Genomic DNA, 24,716 nt, shown 5'->3' on the forward strand with positions numbered 1-24,716 from the left:
CTCAGTTTTTTGGCCTCTTAGCTGGCATTCTCCTGTTGGTTCCTTGGACTCTGATTGTACACAGGCTAGGAATTGGCAAAGGCCTCGAGGTGAAGTGCACTGCAGGATGCTGTGCTCACTTCCCTGTGGTTTCCATTTCTCCAAATTCTTGGCTTCTCCAGTGCTGCTGCCTTGGGAACCCAGGACTCTGATCTGACACCCTGTGAACGTGCTGAGTCTCTGCTTTCTCCACTTAGGATATAGCAAATGCTTCGATAGGAAAAGCAAGGAAGAATGTGGTGCTCTGCTGTGTTTTCCTCTTCTCTGAGCTCTTGGTCTCTCACGTCCTGGCTGACTCAGTTGCTGTCCATTGTCTTTCAACAACTTCTTTTGCATTTTGTCCAGATTTTATACTTTTCTCAGCAGGATGGTTGGATTGACACAGGCTCCTCCACTAGAGCCAGAAGTGAAAGTCCTACAGCAAAAATTTTGAATTAGAAGTTTTATTTCTTTTCTCTGGTCTCATTTAACCCACTCAGATAATGAAATACATGTCACCTGGGTCATTGCACTGAAATTAGAATGAGAAAACTGGGTTCCCAGAATCCACAGGAAAGTGTTCTGTGATGATGGTTCTTCTCATCCCAATTCCCCATCTGCAGTATGGACATGTAATACTCTCTTGTCTATTTAATTGTCAAGGCTACTGAAATTATTTAAAGGAAGTAGAGGGAATTTTTTCTGAAAAAAGATTTTCTTGGTAATCTTCCTCACTCTAAGTTAGTCCTGTGTGGGAACAGAGAAATGAATTCCTAAGTAAAATCCTGCTGCAACAACTAACAGCAATCCTTCTGTGTCGTGCCTTTGTTTACCATCCACCCTCCCATCAAAGGAAACCGAAGAGGGGCGTGGGCAGATGTTAACTCCATGTGAAGCTGCAGTCAGAGCCCACCCTGTTAATATCCTGTAACATCCTTACGGGTCATGGTTTGCACAGTGTTTGGAGTGGATTTCAAGATGTTTTCTAAGAGGGAAGAGAAATGCATTTTGTTCCCAGAAGAGACTCTGACCTACATCATGTGTGTCCATTCAGCCACCAGCAGGAGTTAGGAGAGTAGGTCTGTGCCTGTTGGCTTGAGCACAGCTGAGCACACACACAGGTGAGTGGTCAATGTGTACAATTCTGGTCATCTTAGTAAGCCAAAACTGAGTCAACATTTTTCTAGGTTAACCTAATCTAAAAATAACACTTTCATCTCTTATTAATAAGCTAGATATTATCCAATGTTTTGCTGTGGGTTCAGGGCCTCAGAATAAATCATGCTTTGATGATAGGGTGCTTCAAGTCATCTGACTCATGCGGGATGGGGCTGGCACAGAGCTGTGGTCTCTCCCGGGTCTCGGCTGGGGCAGGGCTCATCGGATCCTCGATCCTGTTTATATCACGCAGGAGGAGCTACAGAAATTCTTGTGTTCCATCTGGCACGAAGCACCCTGTGGTTGGAGCAGGGGAGGGAAGAACCATTTTAAAATATTTTTTCTTTCTTCTAGTCACATTGTTAATGGGAGATTTTGTCCCATTGTTAATCCAAGTCATCAACTAGAAGGAAAGCCAGGACGTCCTGGAGATGAACCCAGGGCGGCCATGCAGCTGGGCCTCATCTCATCGTAAAATCTCTGCACTTCGAGGATCAGGACCTTCTCTCTTTGATGAGGTCTCGTGGGCCTTTCTTTTTTTTTGCATTTCAAGAGACTCTCAGAGGACCCGAGCTACTGTCATTTTGTTTTGAAATCGCATAGGTAAGAAGGAAAGAGCAGGAAGCAGCCCCTACAGAGGCGCAGCTCGGCTCAGGGAAGCAAGGATGCTGTGAAGGGGACCGGTGCCCCCGTCATCCGCTCGGCGGCAGGGCCGGCGGTTCCTGCACTAGGCGCACACGCGCCGGAAGCTGCCCTGGGCCCCCCTCTCTGCTGACGCCCTGTTCCTAAGTCACCCTGCCCCTCTCTGCTGACGCCCTGTTCCTAAGTCAGTCTTTACACGCCTGCCTGGGAGCCAGTGAGGGTCCTCCGTCCCGGGGATGCACAAGCGTACACAGCAGAGCTGTCTTCCTTCTGCGTCGTGTTTCTGCCCCTGCTACCCATGCATGCGTGGACCCCGCCCACCACCTCTCCACGCTTCTCTGCTGTGCGGGTCCTTGCCCACACGCAGCACCAACAGTCCTGTCCATCACTGTACTGAGAACTCCTGTGAGCAGACCTCTTATTCCTGTGAGCAGACCTCTTATTCCAGGCTTTCTTCTGGGTCACCTTTGGGCCAGTCAGTGTGGCCAGGGCAGCAAGGTGGTCTGTGTATCGTAGTCTACGCAGGAGATGACTCTCGCCAGGAGGCCCTGAGTGTGGCAGGTGCGGGTGCCCTTCAGAAAGGGGCTGTCTACACCTCTGTGGCTGGTCCAGCGTCATGCGTTCTGCCCGTCCAGACGCTGTGGGGCCGGACCCGCGTTGCTGGGTGGAACTGTGGGGCCGTACGCGTGTTGCTGGATGGAACTGTGGAGCCGTACCCGTGATGCTGGATGGAACTGTGGAGCCGTACGCGTGTTGCTGGCTGGAACTGTGGAGCCGTACCCGTGTTGCTGGATGGAACTGTGGAGCCGTACCCGTGATGCTGGATGGAACTGTGGGGCCGTACGCGTGTTGCTGGATGGAACTGTGGAGCCGTACGCGTGTTGCTGGATGGAACTGTGGAGCCGTACGCGTGTTGCTGGATGGAACTGTGGAGCCGTACGCGTGTTGCTGGATGGAACTGTGGGGCCGTACCCGTGTTGCTGGATGGAACTGTGGAGCCGTACCCGTGATGCTGGATGGAACTGTGGGGCCGTACGCGTGTTGCTGGGTGGAACTGTGGGGCCGTACGCGTGTTGCTGGATGGAACTGTGGGGCTGTACGCGTGTTGGTGGATGGAGCTGTGGGCCGTACCCGTGTTGCTGGGTGGAACTGTGGGGCCGTACCCGTGTTGCTGGATGGAACTGTGGAGCCGTACGCGTGTTGCTGGCTGGAACTGTGGAGCCGTACCCGTGTTGCTGGATGGAACTGTGGAGCCGTACGCGTGTTGCTGGATGGAACTGTGGAGCCGTACCCGTGTTGCTGGATGGAACTGTGGAGCCGTACGCGTGTTGCTGGATGGAACTGTGGAGCCTTACCCGTGATGCTGGATGGAACTGTGGAGCCGTACGCGTGTTGCTGGATGGAACTGTGGGGCCGTACCCGTGTTGCTGGATGGAACTGTGGGGCCGTACGCGTGTTGCTGGATGGAACTGTGGAGCCGTACGCGTGTTGCTGGGTGGAACTGTGGAGCCGTACCCGTGTTGCTGGATGGAACTGTGGAGCCGTACCCGTGATGCTGGATGGAACTGTGGGGCCGTACGCATGTTGCTGGGTGGAACTGTGGGGCCGTACCCGTGTTGCTGGATGGAACTGTGGAGCCGTACCCGTGATGCTGGATGGAACTGTGGGGCCGTACGCATGTTGCTGGGTGGAACTGTGGGGCTGTACGCGTGTTGCTGGGTGGAACTGTGGGGCCGTACCCGTGTTGCTGGGTGGAACTGTGGGGCCGTACGCGTGTTGCTGGATGGAACTGTGGGGCCGTACCCGTGTTGCTGGATGGAACTGGGGAGCCGTACGCGTGTTGCTGGATGGAACTGTGGAGCCGTACCCGTGTTGCTGGATGGAACTGTGGAGCCGTACGCGTGTTGCTGGATGGAACTGTGGAGCCATACCCGTGATGCTGGATGGAACTGTGGGGCCGTACCCGTGTTGCTGGGTGGAACTGTGGAGCCGTACGCGTGTTGCTGGGTGGAACTGTGGGGCCGTACGCGTGTTGCTGGGTGGAACTGTGGGGCCGTACGCGTGTTGCTGGGTGGAACTGTGGGGCCGTACGCGTGTTGCTGGATGGAACTGTGGAGCCGTACGCGTGTTGCTGGATGGAACTGTGGAGCCGTACGCGTGTTGCTGGATGGAACTGTGGGGCTGTACGCGTGTTGCTGGGTGGAACTGTGGGGCCGTACGCGTGTTGCTGGGTGGAACTGTGGGGCCGTACGCGTGTTGCTGGATGGAACTGTGGGGCCGTACGCGTGTTGCTGGATGGAACTGTGGGGCTGTACGCGTGTTGGTGGATGGAGCTGTGGGCCGTACCCGTGTTGCTGGGTGGAACTGTGGGGCCGTACCCGTGTTGCTGGATGGAACTGTGGAGCCGTACGCGTGTTGCTGGATGGAACTGTGGAGCCGTACACGTGTTGCTGGATGGAACTGTGGAGCCGTACCCGTGTTGCTGGATGGAACTGTGGGGCCGTACCCGTGTTGCTGGGTGGAACTGTGGGGCCGTACCCGTGTTGCTGGATGGAACTGTGGAGCCGTACCCGTGTTGCTGGATGGAACTGTGGAGCCGTACCCGTGTTGCTGGATGGAACTGTGGAGCCGTACACGTGTTGCTGGATGGAACTGTGGAGCCATACCCGTGTTGCTGGATGGAACTGTGGGGCCGTACCCGTGTTGCTGGATGGAACTGTGGAGCCGTACCCGTGTTGCTGGATGGAACTGTGGAGCCGTACCCGTGTTGCTGGATGGAACTGTGGAGCCGTACCCGTGTTGCTGGATGGAACTGTGGAGCCGTACCCGTGTTGCTGGATGGAACTGTGGAGCCGTACGCGTGTTGCTGGATGGAACTGTGGAGCCGTACCCGTGTTGCTGGATGGAACTGTGGAGCCGTACCCGTGTTGCTGGATGGAACTGTGGGGCCGTACCCGTGTTGCTGGGTGGAACTGTGGGGCCGTACCCGTGTTGCTGGATGGAACTGTGGAGCCGTACACGTGTTGCGAGATGGAACCATTCGACTCACTTCTCTGAGCCTCACAATGAAATGAAAAATCTTGTCCAAGTCTGGGCGGTCCTCTTGGGCCAGGGACACGGGCTAGAGTGGTCAGGGGACTCTGCTGGCCCAGAAGAGGAGGTGGAGAGCCGTTGGGCCCCAGCATGGACAGAAGTCAGGATGGTCTTCCCGTGGGGACAAGTGAACGCATCCGGGTGACACGGAGGCGATGAGGTTGTGGGACAAGCGAAACACGGGGCACCGTGCAGGTTGGCGGTTCCTTGGAGCAGGCTGTGCTCCGCCGGCATTAGGGGCCGGGGAACCCTGCCTGGTGGGCGGTCCTGTGCGCTGCGGGACGTCTAGGACGCCCCCGGCCTCTGCTCACTAGACACGGTAGCACCCCTGCCCCCAGCCACAAGTTGTGAGGACAAAACTGTCCCCTGAGGCCACGGTCACTCTCAGTTGAGAACCCCTGCATGGAGGGGAGCAGTCTGTGCGTGAGAAGCAAGAATTCTGTGCTTTGACATTGTGCATCAATCAGATTCAACCCCAGACCCTTGCAAACATTCAACGAACAAACAGAAGGACGATTAGAAAGCCTCCATCCCTCCTCCCGCGTCAAGTTCACCGTGAGTCTCCACGTCGGTCTTGAATAAATGGTGTCAGCTTAGATGGGATGGACCACGAATGCCTTGCTCTTTGGGGGACAGTTTCCCACCTTTGATTCCCACTCACGCTTTTAAATTTGTCTGATCTCTTTCAGGCAAACCTTGTGTATTTGCCAGTAAACCGTGTGCACCTGGTGAATTAGTGGTGGCACACTTAAGGCCCTGACAATATTGTCTAACACATCTGGGAACCTCTGGTCAATGGGATTTCAGGAAAACATTAAACAGATTCCTACTGTTTTACTGACCAAAGTGAAACAAAATTAGGGAAGAAAATCTGCTAGGAGAAATCGCTGCAGCTCAAGGAAGCGGCCGTGACCCGACTGAACATGAAGAAACCCCGTCACCACATGGGCCCCGGAAGATCTGAGTTGGAAGCAAACCCGGGAAAATAGATTCTGGACTCCTGACGGGGGCAGAGGTTGAGGCAGGAGGGGGCCGGGTTAGGAGGGACCCTGAGCCCTGGGGACGGAGGGGAGGCCTCCAAGGGGCTGGGTGTGGGTGAGGGAGCCTGGAACAGAGGATGCTACAGCCCAGGCCCTCCCTGTCCCCCGCCCCGAGAGCCAGGGGAGACCGGAGTCTCCTTTCCTCAACCGCTGCCCTGAACTCGCACAGCAAGACCCAGAGGCTCGCCCGCAGCCTGAGAGCAGCTGGGCGCGGCCCCCTCCTCGTCCTCAGCGCCTTGCGCGGTGCCTGACCCCGAGGGGACGGCGGAGGTGCCGGGCTGATCCAAGAGGCCTTGGGTCCCAGCAGGAGCCCGTGCCCTCCTCCCCCCAGTACACAGCCTTCCCCGCCCTGCAGTCCAGCCAAAGCAGCGACACGACGGACCGCTTTTCCCATTAGACATGATGTATTGATCTCAGCGCAGCTTTGATCTAATCGCGACGCGAGAGGAGAGAGAGGAGGGTGCAGGGTGCCGGGCAGCAGGGGGACGCCAGGGACAGGCTGGGACGGGGGGACCGGAGGCCGAGGTCGAAGACACGGCCCGATCACGGCCCGCTCGTGGGCCGGGGCGACTCGGGGAGCTGGCCTCACCGCCGGACAGCAGAGCTTCTCGTGGGCTCGTTGAAAACTCTGAACCTCTGTATTCAGCACTTTGGGGCATCTCGCCGTCTCCAGGTCGGGACGCTTTTCCAGGTTGCCCTCAGGTGATCTTGAGTGATGGCCCCTGTCGGTGGGTCCGCTGTCCTGGCGGGGAACCCCAGGAGCTGACTGGTCCGGGCAGTGTTGGTTTTGTTTGATTAACAGAGACTTGGACCTTGTTGTTCTTACTGCCTCTGCCCCAGAGGCTTTACTCAAAGGCCATTTGGAAGCACTGCCGGCTAATTAGCTGATGATGCTAAAGGGTGACTGTCTCCTGGTGCCCGAAACCTGTCCCCTGAGATGCAAACAGGCCACACGGGGGCTTGAATCGTCAAGGAAGCTGAAAAGTGTACAAATCACGTGCTGGGCAAGGCTCCCTGTCGACAAGCACAGAGGAACCCGCAGGCTGCAGGGACACGTCTGTCGCCCAGGGCTGGGGCCCGACGGGGATGAGTGATGGGCGTCTGGTCGCTCGCGGGTGCGGAGACGGGGCTCGGGCATCTCTGCTGTGTTCACGGAAAGCACTTAAAGATCCTTGAATTGGGGCTTCAATTCAAGAAAGATGAGGCAGGTTTCAAATGCATGTTTGGTTCCCTATATTTTTATATTTGCTCATGATTTATGAGTGGACCCTCCTTTCCTTTAGACAACAGCCTCTCTTGAGCTCCAAACGTGTGTCAGAATCCTCCGAGCAGGGGCTTGCAGCCAGGATTGGAAACAAGTGGGAGATAATTACAGAGCAGCATCAAAGGTGCAGTGACAGGTGATGCTGTAAATTACACCCTGGCCCTTAGCGGGGAGGGTGGGGTGGGGAGTGAGGACGGCTTCGTGCAGAGACCTCAAGGAACAGAAGGACGTGAGTGGGCACATGCGTATGACCGTGTCAGAGTCCTGGGCTCGCGGTCACCTGGACCTGTTCACCTGCACTCAGGCAGCTATGCTCCTCCGACCCCCAGCACAGCAGACAGTGTCCTCCGTCTGGTCTACAGGACACATCCTTCCCCTCACCCTATTCTTGACGATAAGATTATCCAGCGTTGATATCAACTGTCTTCAACATCAGCTGTTACCTGGTTTGGTCCCTGGCATCTGGTTAACTGTCTGCATTTGTGCAATAAACCGATTGGCTTGAGGTCTTACAGTTGACATGTGTAGGAATTTAGACAGAAGTTGAATGGATTCACCTTGAACTACCAGCAAAAGAAAGGATTTGGTAATTAAATTAAGAAAAAATACATGGGGCTTCCCTGGTGGCGCAGTGGTTGAGAATCTGCCTGCCAACGCAGGGGACACAGGTTCAAGCCCTGGTCTGGGAAGATCCCACATGCCGTGGATCAACTAGGCCCGTGAGCCGCAACTACTGAACCTGCGTGTCTGGAGCCTGTGCTCCGCAACAAGAGAGGCCACGACAGTGAGAGGCCCGCGCACTGCGATGAAGAGTGGCCCCCGCTCGCCACAACTAGAGAAAGTCCTCGCACAGAAATGAAGACCCAACACAGCCATAAATAAATAAATAAATAAATTTAAAAAAAAAGAAAGGAAAAATACAGCCATTTGCTTATGACTTTTAAAGAGAACTAATTGTCTTAAGGCCCCTTTAAGTATCCATTTATTTTCAAAAGAATAAAAATATTATTTCATACGTTTTCCTAAATAGCTAGACATAAGTATCAAAGTCTAGTTCTATTATTTAAAGTTCAAATGGAAATTATTGTTAAAAGCCTATAAATAAGATTTTTACCAAATCACATCAAATAGTGTAAGTTAGGGTCATTTTAACCTTTTTATTGCGTTATTAATATCAACAGAACGGCTCAGATAAAGGTCTTGAGTTGGTTGATGTAAGAGAATTGTCCTTAAACATTCCGAGGACGTGAACCTGTTTGAGAATCGGATGAAAGATACAGACTTCTCAGAAAAATGCAATGCACAGGCAGCTCAGCAGACTGTTTTAAAGAACTTCTGACCCATGAGACGTCTGATCTCAGATGCTTTGATTTTCTAGCTTGCGCGTGGACACCGGGGTGGGTTCTTCCGCCCGAATGTGAGAGCTTCCGGGGGTCCGGTGGGCCCTCACGGTTCTGACACCCTCTGCCCAGTGACAGCATCGGAGGCCGCAGCGCACGGGCTCGGCTGCAAAGGACGGCCCCACCCCAGACGCCGGTCACAAGCCCAGGTCGTCACCTGTGCTCCTGACCAGCTGGCTGTAGATCGGGGGCTCCCTGGACCCCCCACCTCGGGTTCAGTCAGTTTGTTAGAGCAGCTCACAGAGCTCAGAGAAACATGCTATTAACTAGACCACCCGTTTATTATAAAGGATGTAACTCGGGAAGTAGGAGAGGTATGGGGAAGGGAGGGGGCAAGCTTCCCTGCTCTGCCCAGGTACTGCTGTCCCCAGGTGGTCTCAAGTTCCCCAACCAGGGCGCTCTCCAGACCTGTCCTTTTGGGGTTTATGGAGGCTTCCTTAGATGGGCACGATTGATTAGATCACTGGCCGTTGGCGATTGATTCAACCTCCGACCCCTCCCCTCTCCCCGGGGTCAAGAGGTGAGACTGAAACTTCTATCCCTCTAATCATGGTGGGTTCTCCTGGCCACCGGCCCCCTCCTCAGGTGCTTCTAAAGTCACCTCTTTAACAAGCCAAAAGACACCGTCACCATCTCAACGCTCAGGAAATTCAGGTTTAGGAGCTCTGTTCCAGAATCAGGATGAAAACCAAGTATGTATTTCTTATTATAAATCCCAGTATCACGATATGAAAAAGTATATGTGGAATATTTGTATATGGAGGGGTGTATATATGTATTTCCAAAATGTATTTCAGGTTTCCCCATACTCTTTTTTTTTTTTTTTTTGAGAAAGTAAATCATCACCTTTTTTGAGCAGGATTCTTTCTTTCTTTCTTTCTTTCTTTCTTCCTTCCTTCCTTCCTTCCTTCCTTCCTTTCTTTCTTTCTTTCTTTCTTTCTTTCTTTCTTTCTTTCTGGCTGTGTTGGGTCTTCGTTTCTCTGCGAGGGCTTTCCCTAGTTGCGGCAAGCGGGGGCCACTCTTCATCGTGATGCGCGGGCCCCTCACTATCGCGGCCTCTCCCGCTGCAGAGCACAGACTCCAGATGCGCAGGCTCAGCAATTGTGGCTCACGGGCCCAGCCGCTCGGCGGCATGTGGGATCCTCCCAGACCAGGGCTCGAACCCGCGTCCCGCGTACTGGCAGGCAGACCCCCCAACCACTGCGCCACCAGGGAAGCCCTCCCCATACTCTTATAATCAATATGGGTTAAAAGTTCCCATGCCTTCTCAAGTATACATGAAGCATCTGTCTGTGGTCCACAGCCTTCTTTTTCTCCTTCTTAAGGGGAAGTTCAAACACGTGTGGGCAGAAGGAAATGTCAGATGGTGACCAACGGCTTGGCAGGCCGGCAAGTCACTGGGGTCAGACTTGTGTCTGTGGGACGTCCTCCCTCAGAAAGTAGGATGGGGCTGAGATGGTGTAGGATGGGGCCGGGAATGCAGAAGCAAGAAACGGACGCAGGCTGTCCTTCCCGCTGTTTCTCTGGTTCACAGGCCGGATCGCTGGGAAAAAGCTAAGGGTGCCCCCGAGGCTGGAGCTGGAGGGACCTCAGCCGTCCGGGAGCCGTGACCACCTGGGTTTCCCAGTGCCTCAGTGGAAGCCCAGGCTGCGCCGCTCCTGCCTGGGGATGACGTGGAAGATTCCGAAAGTTGCCTCCTATCCTCAGGCACTGGTCTGTGCCCGTCTCTCCCCTAAACCTCTGGAAGTGCCGAGTTTCCAGGCCGGAAGTGGAATGTTGGAGGCTGGGCCCTGCAGCAACCTGGGCTGTCCTCCCGTCCTCTGGAGCTGGACGGGGCAGAGCCCAGGACACACGGCCCGGCCCCTCCTGCCCCGCGCATGCCAGGCTGGCGCTGTCCCTGCGTGAGGTCCGTCCCTCTGGCGGCTCATCCCCACCTCGGCAGTGCACACGGGGGTGTGAGGAGTTCGGGGTACTCCCTGGCTTCATTTGTTCGTACCCCGCCTACTGCAGAGTGGATCAAGGTCCCGTAATAAAAGCACGGATGCAGTAAGGAGAAACCTTGCTAACGTGGATTACGAGCCGAAAGTCAGATTGTGAGGTGGGAGGGATTTCTCCTCATGGACAGACAGACAGACATCCCAGCTGACAGGGCTGTGGCTCGTGGGCCCCTGAGCCTGAGGCAGGCGGCAAGATGCTAAGGGAAATCAGAGCTCTTTCATCCTGAACTTACAGCTGCTTTCTCCTCCGGGGAGGTGACCGTAAACCCAAAGGGGCAGGACCAGTAGGCGCCCGCTGAGGGGCTTCCAACCCCAAACAACAAGCGATGTATCGCCAATGACAGTAACTGAGTTGTTTTGGGCGTGGAATTTGATGGTGTTTTGTGATATGAAGAAATGTGTCCTGAGTTATAGGACATTGGGATGGATTTATGGCTGCGGGGTAGCCTGAGGTATGAGAACTTGAAGCTACAGGCTGGGGTTCTGGACGCAGAGGGACGCGGAGCCCCGAGCGCTGGGCACCAGCCTCGAAGGGTCCCCACTCAGCTCCTCGCTGTTTCTGGTCCCCGGACACCCAGCCTCCTACCCTGGCTCCCTTGGCTGGTCCACCCCGTCCCCGAGGGCTTGGCTTTGCTCTGGGCTCTGCCTTGTTCTGACTCTGGGACAACCTCTGACCTTTCCGACCTCGGTTTCAGCCCCCGTGGCTGAGGGGCTTTTACTAGACAAGTCACAAGCCTTCCCTCTGCTCCACTTGCCGATTTCATGAGGGACGCATCCCCAACTCTTCCTCGTGCCTTTGCTCCGTCCGTCCCGTTCATGCCCTCCTCGTTCCTGGGCCGATGACCTGTTGCGGGGTTCCTGCTGTGCTTTCCAGGAACCAGTCCCCAGGAGGAACGAGGCCTGAGCCTGTCCCCTTGATCCCCAGCTGACATGCACGTCTGAAGCCCATTCGCCCGAATACTTTCTGAACACGTGGTTCTTCTTCCTTCATTTTGGAAAATTATCTTAAACTTTATTAAACTCTTAACTCTTAAGAGCGTACAATGAGCTTGTTTGAGTGTAAAACCTTAATGAGGCCTCCGAGAGGCTGGGGAGGGGGTATTCTCTTTTTGCCCGGGCACTGTGGAAACAATAGGACTGATGAAGTCTCTCAAATGCAAAAATTTCTCCACCTGTTTTGCCCAAAGTTTAATTTTTCCAAAGTTTGGCCCTGAACACAGAGACCCTAAAAGAGGAGGCGACCCAGCAAAATAAAAGTGTCGCATCCCAGGTTTGACTTCATAACAGGCTTTCCATCTGACAGTGAACGCCCGACACTCACTTTTCTTCAAGTTGTTCTTTGCAGCTAAACAGGCGACATCAGCACAGGGGAATGATGCCACCTCCTCATTTTAACCATTTACTTCCATTTGTTCACCTGAGGCTCAGCATTTCCAGTGCGTAGAGCACGTGACGGATGCTGCTTCACTTTTCCTTTGCTCTTGGCCATTCTTCGCTAATATTCAAGGGCCTCTGGCAACAGCCATCCTCCAGGGGAGGAAAATGATGATCCTGGTGTCTGCAGAATAACAAGGATTTATCACAGTCAACGGTGGAAAAGCCAGCAGCTTCACAGCCACTCCTCCAAATTAACTTCACTTGCTGAGCACAGAGAGAGCAAGTGTGTTCAGTGAAGGCAGTGATACTGACATTTACCTGGAACCTGTTATCTACGCTGTATTCCTCTCCACATCCTCGCTAGAGGAACTACAGAAAGTGAAGGGGAGGAATAAACCCAGGTACTTACTTTTCTAGCCTCCCTTGTAACCAGGGATGACATATTGGTCACAGTGACAGATCATAAGCCCAAAGCTGCTGTGGATCTCTAGGAATGCTTCTTCTTTCCTGATAAAAGGGGGCAGATGTGGCTGATGTGGTCTTTTGGTCCTGCCTTGAATGTGAATGTGACGGTTGGAGCTGCAGCAACTGTATTGCAACCATGAGGGAGAGGGTAAAAGAGGTGCAGAGATGTGAGTCCTGGCAATACTCAGCGCCTGTACCAACACTAGCAGCTGCTTACATTGAAACTTATGATGTTGAAAATTGAGCCCTTCTTTTAAAGCTACTAGGGTTCAGGTCTCTGTGCAGCTAAGTGCTTTCCTAACTGAAAATCTCTCAAGTATTTTATTACAATTGAATTGAATCAAGGCCCACTCTCTGCTCTTCCTCCTATTGCAGACCGAAACACATACTTCTATCCATTTGTTGTAAACAGTATTTCTGGAAATCTGTGTGTCTGTCGAAGCCCCCCAGGTTCACATGGGTTAGAACGGGCTTGGTTGGAGGATTGGCGGGGTCGCCACCCTCAGAGCCTGCAGAGGAGCTGGTGCTGCAGCCGGAGTGGCCAGGGCTGGCAAGGAAGGCCGGTCGTGGAGGGGCCGGTGCGCAGGAAGAGGCTCAGCTCGGGGCCTGCCCCGTGCTTCCCGCCCAGCCCCACCCTCCCCGCGCCCTGCCTGCTCTTGTGCGGATTAGCGTGAGGGCTGCCCATTCAACCGTCGGAGTCTGACATGGTCAGACTTGAAAATCATGGCTTTTTCCTTGTCCCAGACGTGAACAAATCAACCTTGATCCCCCCACCTGCCACTCCCTCGCTAATAAATGAGCAGAGTTTACATAACCCGCAGTCGGCAGTTTACGCTGGGCGCCACTCAACCCGATTACGTGGCTCACATCCCTCCAGGTGGAATTTTCCTTCTGTTTGTTAGTGTGTGAAGGCAGAAACTGTGACTGTTTCTTCTGCAGGACATTTTTCAGCAGTGAGCCGGTGGTAAACCTTGCTTTGAAAGGGCTGTCACGGGGCCAGCATCCTCCTCGGATTATCCCGTTTAATTGTTGTAAGATCCCCTGGGGGTGGGTCCTATTATTTTTCCCTCCCGATAGATGAGAAAAAAAGGGCTGCAAAGTGTTGGAGTTCGGGGTCTGTGCTCTAAACAGCGTCTGTGTGGCAGCATCTCCAGAGAGAGGTGGACCATAGCCCAGACCCCACTCGTCTGGGTTTTTGAGAGGTTCTGGCTCAGGGCAGGAACACGTGGTCACTGACGGAGGCACTTGGCTTTAGGACGGTGGAACCACTGAATTTTCAACATGGTGGTTGGGAGGCAAAGGGTCATGACCTGCAGGATTCATTTTCTCCCGTTTTCTCCACTGGAAAGAGAAGAGTGGGATCCATCCGGTGTAAGCGGCCGCCGCGGCCTGGCTCTCCTGGCTCCCGTCAGCACAGGTGGTACCGGGGGCTGAGTTTGCTGTGGTGTCCGTTTCCCCCCCGACGCCACTCCTGGTCCCGGTGGCCGAGGTTCTCACGGTGTCCTGGTGGCTGGGCCCCTTTCACTGTTCCTCTGACGGCGCCAAAGCAGTGGTGGGCGAAGCGCTGGCTCTGGCCGCGTTTCTCCACACGCCCTGCGAAAAGCAAGGGAGCAGCAGTGTGATGGTGTCTCGTCTTGACCCTGGAGGACAGGTCCTGGGCACGTTTGGGAGGGGGAGTGGGGCCCCGCCAGGCTCTCCCGGGTGCCCGTCAGCCCCAGGAGAGGGCTTGGGCTGGGGGCCCACTGCACTGGTCACGGTTCGCGGGACAGCGTCATCGCCTGCCAGAAAGAGGGGCAGAAAATCGTGGTTATCTAGATTTGACCCGGTGACGGATACTTTCTCCAAAAGGCAGGAAACGAGCCTGTTTCTTTAAGGAAGAAAACTAAGGGTATTTGTTTGCCAATGATAAACTTTGAGTTTTGAAGTGAAAACTAGAATTTTGGAAAACTTTTATTCACCACTCTAAGCTTTACGGCTTCCCCAAACTTCAAGATTTTTCTAATAAGATCAGAGATAATATTAATTTGAACCAAAAAACACACTATTGCAAAAGGTTGAATGCAAAGCTGATATAAGTCCAACAACTTCCTATTAAGCTGGACATGAAAGAGATTTGCAACAATGAAAATAGGCCCCCTTTTCTTTTCTGAGAAAATTTTCTTGTTAAAAAATTTTTTTGAATTTAATTTTTTTGTTTGTTTGTTTTGGAAAACATAGTTTTTCCTGGTAAGGATATGTACATTAGCATGTAATAAATTTACCATTTTAAATGAATGAGTTAATAAATGTTTAAAAACCTTATCTATCTATCTAGACACATGTATATACACATATATATTTATATACGTATATATTTATAAAAGCTATTTAGGGGACCCTTAATAATTTGTAAGCGTGTAAAGGAGTCCTGAGTCCAAGAAGTTTGAGAATGATGGTCGAGGGAATTGGTAAAGGACTCTTGGGGGCTTCCTAGTTCTCTTTCTTCCTCTGGTGGCTGGGAAGAGGGGTGGCTGGACTCTAAAATATGATTTCCACTTTGTCATCTGGGTGGAGTTTGATATTCCTGTGGGCCCTAGTATTACAGCTGTCATTTCCTCCAAATTCTCTCCATAACATTTGGCTGAAACTGGCTCAGCCAAGAACACACACACACACACCCGGGCCTGGGTCCCTCTATCTCTGAGCTGATGTGGGGGCCGCCCCCCAGCATGGCCCGGGGCAGAGTTACTTCTCTTGGGGACCTTCACACCCACCAGTGGAGCTGGTGGAGTCCAAACACCCGCCCTCAGGTTTTACTGGTAGGAGATGCTGGTTTGGAACGTCTGGCACCTTTAGTGCCTTTGGCTCTCCATCAGTAAGATGGGGCGAGAGCCTGTGGCCAGCTCTTCCCCACGCTGTCTGGTGATGTCACATTGGCAGCTGGAGTTGGCCATAACTGGAGTATTTCCGTCAGAGAAACTGGCAAATGCTATGAATCAGGGGTTTTGGGTTTCCACAGAATCAGTGATTACATACTTAGCTGCACATCTCTGCTTTACTCCTCATTACCTTGCAGAGAAATCAAAATAAAGCAATTCTAATAGAGCCTGGCAGTAAGTGCCCAGTGGAAACTAGGTGTTTTTATCACTGTTACCATGCTTCCGATGCACAGGTAATTCTGACCCACACCAAAGTTTGAGAACCACCATTTTGGCAGAAAAGGATGGTTAGTCTTTGTGAAAAACACAGGATTCCTGCCTGCCTGGGGCGTCCTCATCAGCCTCCTTCACAGCCTGGACCTGCAGGATTGGGGCAATCGCACACAGGTGGTGCTGGAGCGTCTGCACCCAGCTCGCTTTCCTTATTTGGGGGTGGGAGGTTGCCAGCCCCACGCAGGAAAGACTTACGGCCTGATGTGCAGACTGAAGAGTGCCTCCTTTCTTCTTTCAGCTGCGGGGTGGGTTTGGCTAAAGAAGGGTTTCTTTATGGGTGGGTGGGTGGCAGATAAGGGGAGGGCTTTGTAGAGGGAGGAGGAACTCAAGGGAAAGGGTCACAGATGCCCCCCGTGGACCAGCCTTGTCTCCTCCACCCCTGCTGATACACTCGTGCAAGACCCCAAGAGGACAGAGCCCTCCCCAGGTCCGTCTCAGCTGTAGGACGACGTAGGTGTCTCCCAGGCTCCACCCAGAAATATCTCAGAGGACCTTCCCACTACCTGTTCTGGAGGCAACTCCAATACCCTCAGAACTGCAGCTGTAAAAGGCTTGCCTTGAAATAAACCCAGGTATTTTCTTTCCATTTTGCTTCTTGAATCGGTCTTTAGAAAAATGTTTCAGTCGCTGAACTTTGTGTATATTAACAACTTTGTGTTACACTAAGCCATTAACAGAGCTTCGTTTTGTTTTCAGTGCAAAGTGAGCATTTCTGGGGTCCACACTTCAACATAGTTGCTCAAAGGTCTGAGGACGTCCCTTCGGCTGACGGAGTCCCAGAGGCATGGTGCTCCAGACACCCCGGGTTTATCTAGGTCAGAGCTTTGCCTCCGAGCACGAAAGCTCCTATCTCATCCATCAGGCTTTCCTAGGAACCAGTGAAAACATTTCTCTAAGTCGTTTATTGCCAAGGTTTAGACACTAGTTTACTTTTACTCATGAGTGATCTTAGGCAGATTTGATTTAACGCCTTTTGATTCTGTTAAATCCAATTTCATTTAGGAAGAAGGAGAAAGAGATGGGGGAGGGAGGGGGGAGGAGAGAAAAAGAAGAATGAGGCACGCTGTCTATTTTAAAATAGTGCTTATTTAATTACGTTTTTCAGATTAATTTTTCCATTAAATGAGGAAGCACGATATTAATTTGGTTTGTGTGTGTACCGTTCCTAACTGAAGTGGATACTTGTCAAGTTATTACAAGGTGAAATGTCTCTAATTAAACATATTAATCATGGATTGGAGAGGATATTTTTACGCCCTGTGCTTATTAGAAGGATGGGCGCTATCATAGTTAAATCATACACACTTAAATTGCTTTGCTCAACTCAAAGTAGCAGGCTTACATATTCTGTATGTTTTCCCCATGTTTATTTTTGTAAAAACAACACATGGATTTTTAATCTGTTTCATGTTTCTAAACGTTACATCAGATCATTTAAAATAAATCTCAAATGGGCTTTCTTCCCAGTCAAGGTGGAAACAGAGAGTGATGAATTGTCGTTAACTCCTCTTCCCCGTCCTTGTCTTTATCTTTGAACCAGAAAAGAGAGACGTGTACCTAATTTTCAAAGCATTAAATGGTTTTCTTCAATTTTACCTAAGTTAATTCAAGACAAGAAAATGTTTCTACAGCTGTAGAAGATTCTGATATTAAAATCATCCTCACTTCGGCGGCTGCTGTGACAATAGGACCTTAATCATCCTGCAGTCGTTCACTTGGGACTTTTTAAAATAACCCAAACGCCCAACTACATTTTACACCATTATTCCTTGGTGCTAAACTGTCTTACATTTGGACCCTGGTGAGCCCCTGACATCATCTTTCCAGTATAACTGCTTTTCCTTCACAGCAGTTAAGGACACTGATGTTAGAACCGAGTAGTTGAAGGAGGTTCAAGAAAAGGATCTGGAAATAAGACATGACAGGCTTGCACTATTGGTGAACTTGCTTGAAGGTCCACATGACTGTGTCATGTTCTATTAAGAATAAGAATTCCCATCATGATGATCAATTTCAGCTTTGACGTGGCCCAAGCAAAAACTGTCTTTGAACACATTGATCAAACAAAGGTCTTGGTGCTTGTATTAAAAGTTAGTTTCTTTGTGTCCTTGGCCACCTGGTAGGGCTTGGCCCTCCTGCTTTGCTCCAGCATCTTCGGATGGCGGGGAGCTCGGCAGCCTGGGGATGGTCCCCCCAAGGCCGTGTGCGTCCTGACTCCCGAGCCCCCCACTCTCTCCTCCAGGGTTTCTTCTGCCCTGAGGTTGTCCGGGCGCCTGGCATGGTCCCTGCCTTCCTCTCCTCGGCTCCCCCACGGTCTCAGCGCTTCTCACGCGGGGACCTCCCTTCTCCTCAGGGACCGCTTCCTGCCTTGCTCTAACCTGCGCTCTTGTCTGACTTGCTACAACCCTAGAGCAGACCCTTCACGGGCACGTGTGTGTCTGTGGGGTGGACGTGGCCCTTGCGGGAACTGGTGGGAAGCCGGGACCCTCCTCTGAGGTCACCGTGCACACACACGTGTGGGGACAGTCAGAGGGCTCCTGGTCCAGTCGAGGGTCCGCGGACCCCAGGTCAGCAGCCCCGGCCGGGAGTTTTCACGTGGGAGAGGCTCACGCCTGGTGGGATGCGTGATGCCGCTGTGTTCTTCCTGCTGACCTGCCCTTAGGGCTTCCGAAATACTCACTGTTTTCTAAAATGTTTGCCTCAGTTTTGTCTCTTCGATTAGAGTGTAAGCTCCTTGAAGGAAGGGACAGAGGACTTAGATGATAATGCAACCACTTTGACTAAACAAGGTACAGTAAATGTAGTTGAACACCCATCGGCCAGTCAACATTTAAATGGGAAGCAGGGCGTGTTTTGTTGCCTCAGAGGACACACTTTCGGTACCAGGGCACATCTGATCCTGGATGAAGCTCGATGAGCGATGAGCGTGGTGGCCTATTCTCTGTGATTTCAGGGAAGGGAGAGCTGGATTCCCACCCGTCCCCCTCATGCCTGGAGGGGCCGACCTCCTGCCCTACCAAGATGAGGACCCAAAGGCAAGGAGGGGTTCAGCAGGTATGAGAGGGGACAGAAAAAGAGGAAGGAGAGCAGGGGAAGTAGGGGACAGAGGAGGGCAGGGCAGGGGACAGGGGCCAGCCAAGGGACCACACTGGTGCGTGGTCTCCGAATTCAGGCTCCTGAAAACTTCCTTGAGCAATTATCTATTCCTACCTTATCCATGGCGGTCCTGAGACCCCCCCGCCCCCCACCCCGTGCAGGCTGAGTGTCACCTGCTGTGGTCACTCACCTGTTAGGTCCCAGCCTCAGAACCAGGTAGATTTGCTTCTTGGTTTCCATTCGCCCTTACATTCTATTATCGCTCCTAACGCCAGTTCATATCTGCCTGGGTTTTATTTCACCGTTCAGCTACTGCTTTCCTGTAGCGGCCCGAGGCTAACTTCCTTAATCATCATCTGCTTGTCTCTCTTTGGTGGGAGTGTGTGTGACCTTTGCTGCTTCTCCCCAAGAGCCCCACCCTTATAAAGGCTCTGATAAGTTTCAGAAGGTCAGAGGATGAAAACCATCTTGACATTTGATGCATATTTGCATACGCATTTAATTTACTTGGAGGAAAAGAGCAGCTATTACCCAAGCAAATAGAATAATTGCCCTAATTAGCGATAAAGCTGGAATCGACATTTTAGGAGACTCAGAGTCAATATGTTGGGCAAATAATTGTTGTATAAGATGTTACTGTTGATGGTACCTACTTGAGCTGCTTTAATTAACTTCATTTTAATTATTAGACTCGTGTTTGTTCCCTTCTGGGGCTTTGTATTTATAAGCATGTAGACAATGGCTCTTTATTAAGTATGTTGAGGGAGAGATACAACTGACAGCCAGGTGCCGGGTCCTGGACCCCAAAGTCTGGTCCTAAAGTGATGAGCTGAGCAGGGCTTGCCTCACCTTTCCTCTAAAAGGCCAAACAGCATCTGCTCCGGGCTTTGTACACCAGGCTCGGGGGAGGCTGGTCACAGAGGCTGCCCAACAGGGGCGGGGCCGTGCACCAATAATACGTTACACGAACCAGCCAATTGTCCAAGAGATTATAAGGACATCTCAGAAAATGGAAGTCAGTCAGTGGGGACCACGGGCTGGGCGGCTGTTTGATGTACAAGCTGGGGAGCTCTGGGTCAAAAACTGTCGATGTTTCCTTCCGATGCTTAGAGGCTTTTGCTTTTCTCCTCTTACTTCTCGATTCTTAGTTCAAGAGCCAAGGTTTCTGAAGGAGGGAAGTTTCTGAAGATCCAAGTCAGGAGACTCGGCCGCAGGCTAGGCCGTGCCCCTGCCGGCTCCTGTCTGCACTTTCACGGCTGCTCTTGGGCTACAAAGGTGGGGGAGTAGTTGCTGCAGTGGCTTCGTGGACGGCGCACGAGGACCACGTATTTACTCTCTGGCCCTTTACAGAAAGCGTCTGTGGGACCCTGCTGTACACAGTCAACCGCAGTCGCCTCTTGAAGGGAAATACGACGTGTGTGGTTAGCTATGCATCATCACACATGCAACAAATACGTGTGTCACGGGTCTACTGTTCACAGATAAACCTGACAAATGTGTGAACACTAGTTACGAATTAGTATGCCACCAAAAATAATCCCCACTGCGCGCCTGAGCTCCGTGCAGCCGCCTAGCTGTACACGGTCCCCGCGGGAGGGTCCCGCTTCACCACTGGCGGCCGCGCTGCTCGCTGCTCGGGGTCAAGGCTACCCGTCGTCTTCAGCACAAAAAGTCCCCAGAAAGTGCAGGAGGGACGGCCGGAGGAGGGGTGAGGAGGCCACCTGGGGGCAGATTCCTTGCGCGCACATCTTACAATAAGGACTTAAATGAGCTTGTCATTCAGAGTTTTAAAGTGCGGGTGTTTGCACCGTGGACGGCTGTCTCCCTGCCTGCAAGACTTAGGGAAGCTTTGGAGGCTCAGAGCGCCGTCAGCGCCCCTCCAGGGCCTGGTGGGTCACCCACAGTTTACACCCGCTGTCATTTTCTCCCCTAGTTTTCCAGGCTTTGCTGGATGCTAACTCATTGTCCAAACGTCCCCCAAAGTGGGCTTTGTAGAGGTGAGAGAGACAGCACCGCGGGGGACGCTGAGAGAGGCCTCGGTCCCCGGTGCCCTCAGGTGAGGAGACAGGCTGGGCGCTGACTTTGCACGCGCACTGCCCTTGGGGCCGTTTTCTGCGCCGTCAGTGGTCTTCCAAATAGCGCCCTCTTAAATAAAACATGCCAACATATGAGCCCAGGAGGAGGCATCTGCTGCTCCCGGGCCCAGACGGCAGGGGATAGAGCCACCTGGAAGGGCGTCGGCCACCCAGACCCTTCGCGGGGCCCCGTCCCACAGCCCGGGTGGGCCCATGCCTCCCGTAGAGGCTGCCTGCTCGGGCCTCAGAAAGGACTCACAGCACCCTTTCGGTTGCCAGAGGTCGGTGTGATGGGCAGCGTCTTACGACAGGGCCTCCGTCCGTGGCGCCTTCGGGGGAGTGTCTCCACGAGAGACTCCGTGCAAGGGTCTCACCGACCTTTGCTGCCAGCCCCATGCCCTCCCACCCCCCGTTATGCATCTGCAGGACAGTGTGGGTCATGAAAGGGGTGGCCCAGGCACCGTCACGCCTCTCCTGTGAGTCAGCACCCAGGCTGCCGCCGCCTGAGCCCCCAGGGCCGTGCTGGGGGAGGGAGGCCCGGGAGGTGGGAGCTCAGACGCAGCCGATCTGCCCCAGACGAGGGATGAGAAAGTAACGCCACCGTTTATGCCCGTTTGTGACCACGCTGCTCCTGTCGTGCCGGCCAGACGTGCTCCCCAGGGGACCAGGCAGGAGGGGGCCGCCTGGGACTGGCCTTGGGCAGCCCCTCCTCAGGGCAAGTCAGCGGCCCCAGCGGGGCCGTCTGGGCAGTGGCCCCGTCCCCACCTGGGACCCCTCTGCCTGCTGCTGCTGAGGGTGGTGACCCAGCAGGAGAAGCCAGTTAACCAGCAAAGGGGACCTTGACCCGCCTGCGGGACTAGGGAGACGAGAGTCCCTTTGGAGAGAAAAGGGCCGGGGCCCACGCTCTCCCCGTGTCTGTCTCTGTTCCGAGTGTGCGTGTGTCTGTGTCCGTGTGCATGCGTCCCAGGGCGTCTCGAGGAGGAGCCCTCGCACGTGCCCTGTGCCCCGGTTTGCTGGCAGTGGAAGGGTTCTGTGTCTACAACCACACACCGTTCCTGCAGGGAAGGTCAGCCCGTCTCAGAGTCTGCAGGTCCTGCTGCGCTTGGTCACTGCCGCTACCTCCAGGGGTCTGGTGAGTTCATTGCTGGGCCTGGCAAGAGGCGGGGACTGTTTTGCACGTGCACGTCTGCAGGAATCCCAGCCTTCTCCTCTGTGGACAGAGGGTTCTTGGCAGGAAAGACGAGGCTGTTTCTTCAGCAGCTGCTCACGTTAGTCTGCCACCGGCTCCGGGAAGGCCAGGTTTGCTTACAGGGACTGATCTGCAGTCAGGGGCTGCATTCCAGCGCGGGCAGGGCCCAGGTCTGCGCCGCAGCTCCTGGAACGCGCTATGCTGGCGGGCGGGGCCGGGGGGCAGCGCAGCACGAAGCGCTCATCGTCTTCACTGCGCTTTAATGACGGGGTGAGCATGTCGGGGCCGCAGCCCAATAGGTGAGGATAATTACGCCTGGAATTCATGCACCCCGGCCCCACGTTATCACTCACACCCGCCCTCCCAGCGGTTGGGGGCCGGAGAAGTGTCAGGATGGCTCCAGGGCTGGAGACCCCAGCTTCCTGGTGAAGCGGGCGTCTGGCAGAGTCCTGAGAGCACCGCTGCTAGATCTGAAGAGGTCAGCAACCTGATTTTAGGAGAAAAGCACTCCTTTCCTTCCCAGGTTGCCCTCGAGGGAAAACTGACTCAGAGAGAACTCACTTCAGGGGCTAAACTGCGGTGTCAGCAAGTAGGAGTTCTGTTTTGGTGCCCTCTTGAATTTCCTGTGTGAACTTGGAACAAAAGCCCCAGAATCTCTCTTGGTGCCCCTGCCTTCTCGGGGGTGGGGGGGGGGCCTGGCCAGAAATGCAGCGCTCGGCCACCATGTCCTGAAGCGGCAGACACAGGCTGTGTTTCCTTCCTTTTGTACCTTGGCAGTTTAACAAAGGCATTGGTGGGAGGAGCACCAGGGCCCTCGGTTAGGATGAACCGGGTCCCAGGAACACTTGCCGCTGGGCACCATGTGCATCAGGGCGGCATCTAATCTGTCCCTCTGGGTATTTTCCTTTGGATAATTTTGATATGGAAAGGAGCGGTTTACACGGTGGGCCTAGCTTAGTCTGCTATGTTTAGCTGTTAAAAAAAGCTCTCTCTGATCTCTTTTTTGGGAACGGTCCTCTGACCCAGCTTCTCTGTTACCCACTCTGCAGGGTGTGACAGCTGAGGCTGGTCACGTGGAAAAACAAAACAGGCTTCTCGGGTTGGGGAGAGTGATCGTATTTTATGCGGTGGGAAAAGTAAGGGGGAAGATAGGTTCTTTGAGCTACAAGAAGAGCCTGAGAGAATGTCTAGTCGAGTGGTTTTCAGCTTTCCTGTAGCCTGTGGTCCTCCAGCATGAGGGTGGATGCTTGGGGCAGGCGAGGCCTTGGGAGCCCCTGCTCACGTGGTCACTCTGTCCTCTCCGGCCATGATGATGGACGACGAGGCCCAGTCTTGAACCTGCTCCAAAGTGAGCACATCTATTTGATTTCATCTCATTTTTATTTTATTTATTTATTTTTTTTGTGCACGTATAAACACATTTATTTATTTTTGGTTTTATCAAGATCATAGTCATTCTATATAAACTCTTGTATTTTTTTTTAAAATATCTTTATTGGAGTACAATTGCTTTACAATGGTTTGTCTCATGTTTAAAGAAGTCATTTCTGCAACTTTTTACAATTCATGTAATAGATTGATATGGTCAAATACATGCATATAAGTAATTTATAAATAGGTAAGTATACATCTTCAGGGTATAGATATTCAAAGATTTTCCTGGAGGACGGATAGACAGTTCAAAAGTTTGGAGACCACCGTGTCAGTGGACACACGTGGACAGCACGGCCCGCTACACTAACACCCTGCTTTTGCCCCGAGGAGGCAGGAGACGCAGGGCTTTGCAGACAGGTGGGCGCCCGGGCTGCCAGCTCACACACCAGGGCCCTGCGCATCACAGCAGGCTGCCCTCTGGGCCCCGAGCTCTGCACAGCTGAGGCCCCTCAGGAGAACTTCGGTCGGTACCACCCCCCGGGGTGAAACTTCACACCCCAGCCCTTCCTTATCTGGCTGGTCTCAGTTTTGGCTTTACTTCTTCCTCCAGAGAAGTTAATCATCCTCCTGTAACAAACGTCTTTTCTTTTTTTCTCCCTACAAATAGATCCATCAAAATCAAAATTAAAAAAAAAAAAAAAAAAAGAACTAGTTTGTCATCACCTATGAAAGAAGAAAGAATGACCAAAAATAGAATTTAGGTGTGTCTTCTGTCTGTGATCAGGCTTTCCTGGTTTGGGGTTGGAGTTTCGCCTTAGACGCTGGTAAAAGCTGGATGGAACCCTCTTGTGAAGAAAGGCTTTACGGGAAGGGGGGGACCACAGGACACCTGTTGGGGTTTTGACCAGATGCTTCAGATATGTAGATCAACTGAGGGGAACTGACATCTTGACAATATTGAGTCTTCCAGCTCACGAGCAAGGTGTGTCTCTCCACTAATACAGGACTTGAATTTCCTCAGCAATGTAGTGTGGGGCTTACGTACCTGTGTCAGACTTAGTTGTAAGTTTGATGGCATTGCAAATGGTGATGTGTTTTTAGTTAAAATCCCAAATTTTTCCTCATTCATTGCAGTGCAGTCATCTCCCTGTGTCCGCGGGTGATGGGTTCCAGGGCCCCTGCGGGCACCCAAATCCAAGGACACTCAAATTTCCCTATAAAATGTTTGCATATAACCTACACACATCCTCCCATAGACTTTAAATCATCTCTAGATTGCTTGTAATGCCTGATACAATGTAAATGTTATATAAATACTTGTAAATACAATGCTACAT

At 52.7% G+C, this 24,716-nt stretch overlaps 1 protein-coding gene across 1 annotated transcript; it reads right to left on the minus strand.

The window, feature by feature from the left end:
* Nucleotides 1–2,010: 2,010 nt before the first annotated feature.
* Nucleotides 2,011–22,283, minus strand: LOC130709136 (ice nucleation protein InaA-like). Its single transcript, XM_057555786.1, has 5 exons — nt 22,126–22,283; nt 21,582–21,672; nt 21,191–21,338; nt 13,879–14,047; nt 2,011–4,822 (listed from the first exon to the last, which is right to left on the minus strand). The coding sequence occupies exons 1-5, from the start codon at nt 22,281–22,283 to the stop codon at nt 2,011–2,013; spliced, it is 3,378 nt and encodes a 1,125-aa protein (XP_057411769.1).
* Between the last annotated feature and the right edge of the window lie 2,433 nt (nt 22,284–24,716).

The sequence above is a fragment of the Balaenoptera acutorostrata genome, chromosome 10 (assembly GCF_949987535.1).
Source record: "Balaenoptera acutorostrata chromosome 10, mBalAcu1.1, whole genome shotgun sequence".
NCBI lineage: Eukaryota > Metazoa > Chordata > Mammalia > Artiodactyla > Balaenopteridae > Balaenoptera > Balaenoptera acutorostrata.

Coding starts and splice junctions, on each gene's coding strand:
- LOC130709136 (XM_057555786.1), bottom strand. CDS start 22,283: ATGCTCACCCCGTCATTAAAGCGCAGTGAAGACGATGAGCGCTTCGTG. Junction 14,048..21,190: donor GGGGCTGGCAGCAAAGGTCG/GTGAGACCCTTG, acceptor TGCTTTTCGCAG/GGCGTGTGGAGAAACGCGGC. Junction 4,823..13,878: donor CACAGCAAACTCAGCCCCCG/GTACCACCTGTG, acceptor ACGGCTCCACAG/TTCCATCCAGCAACACGGGT.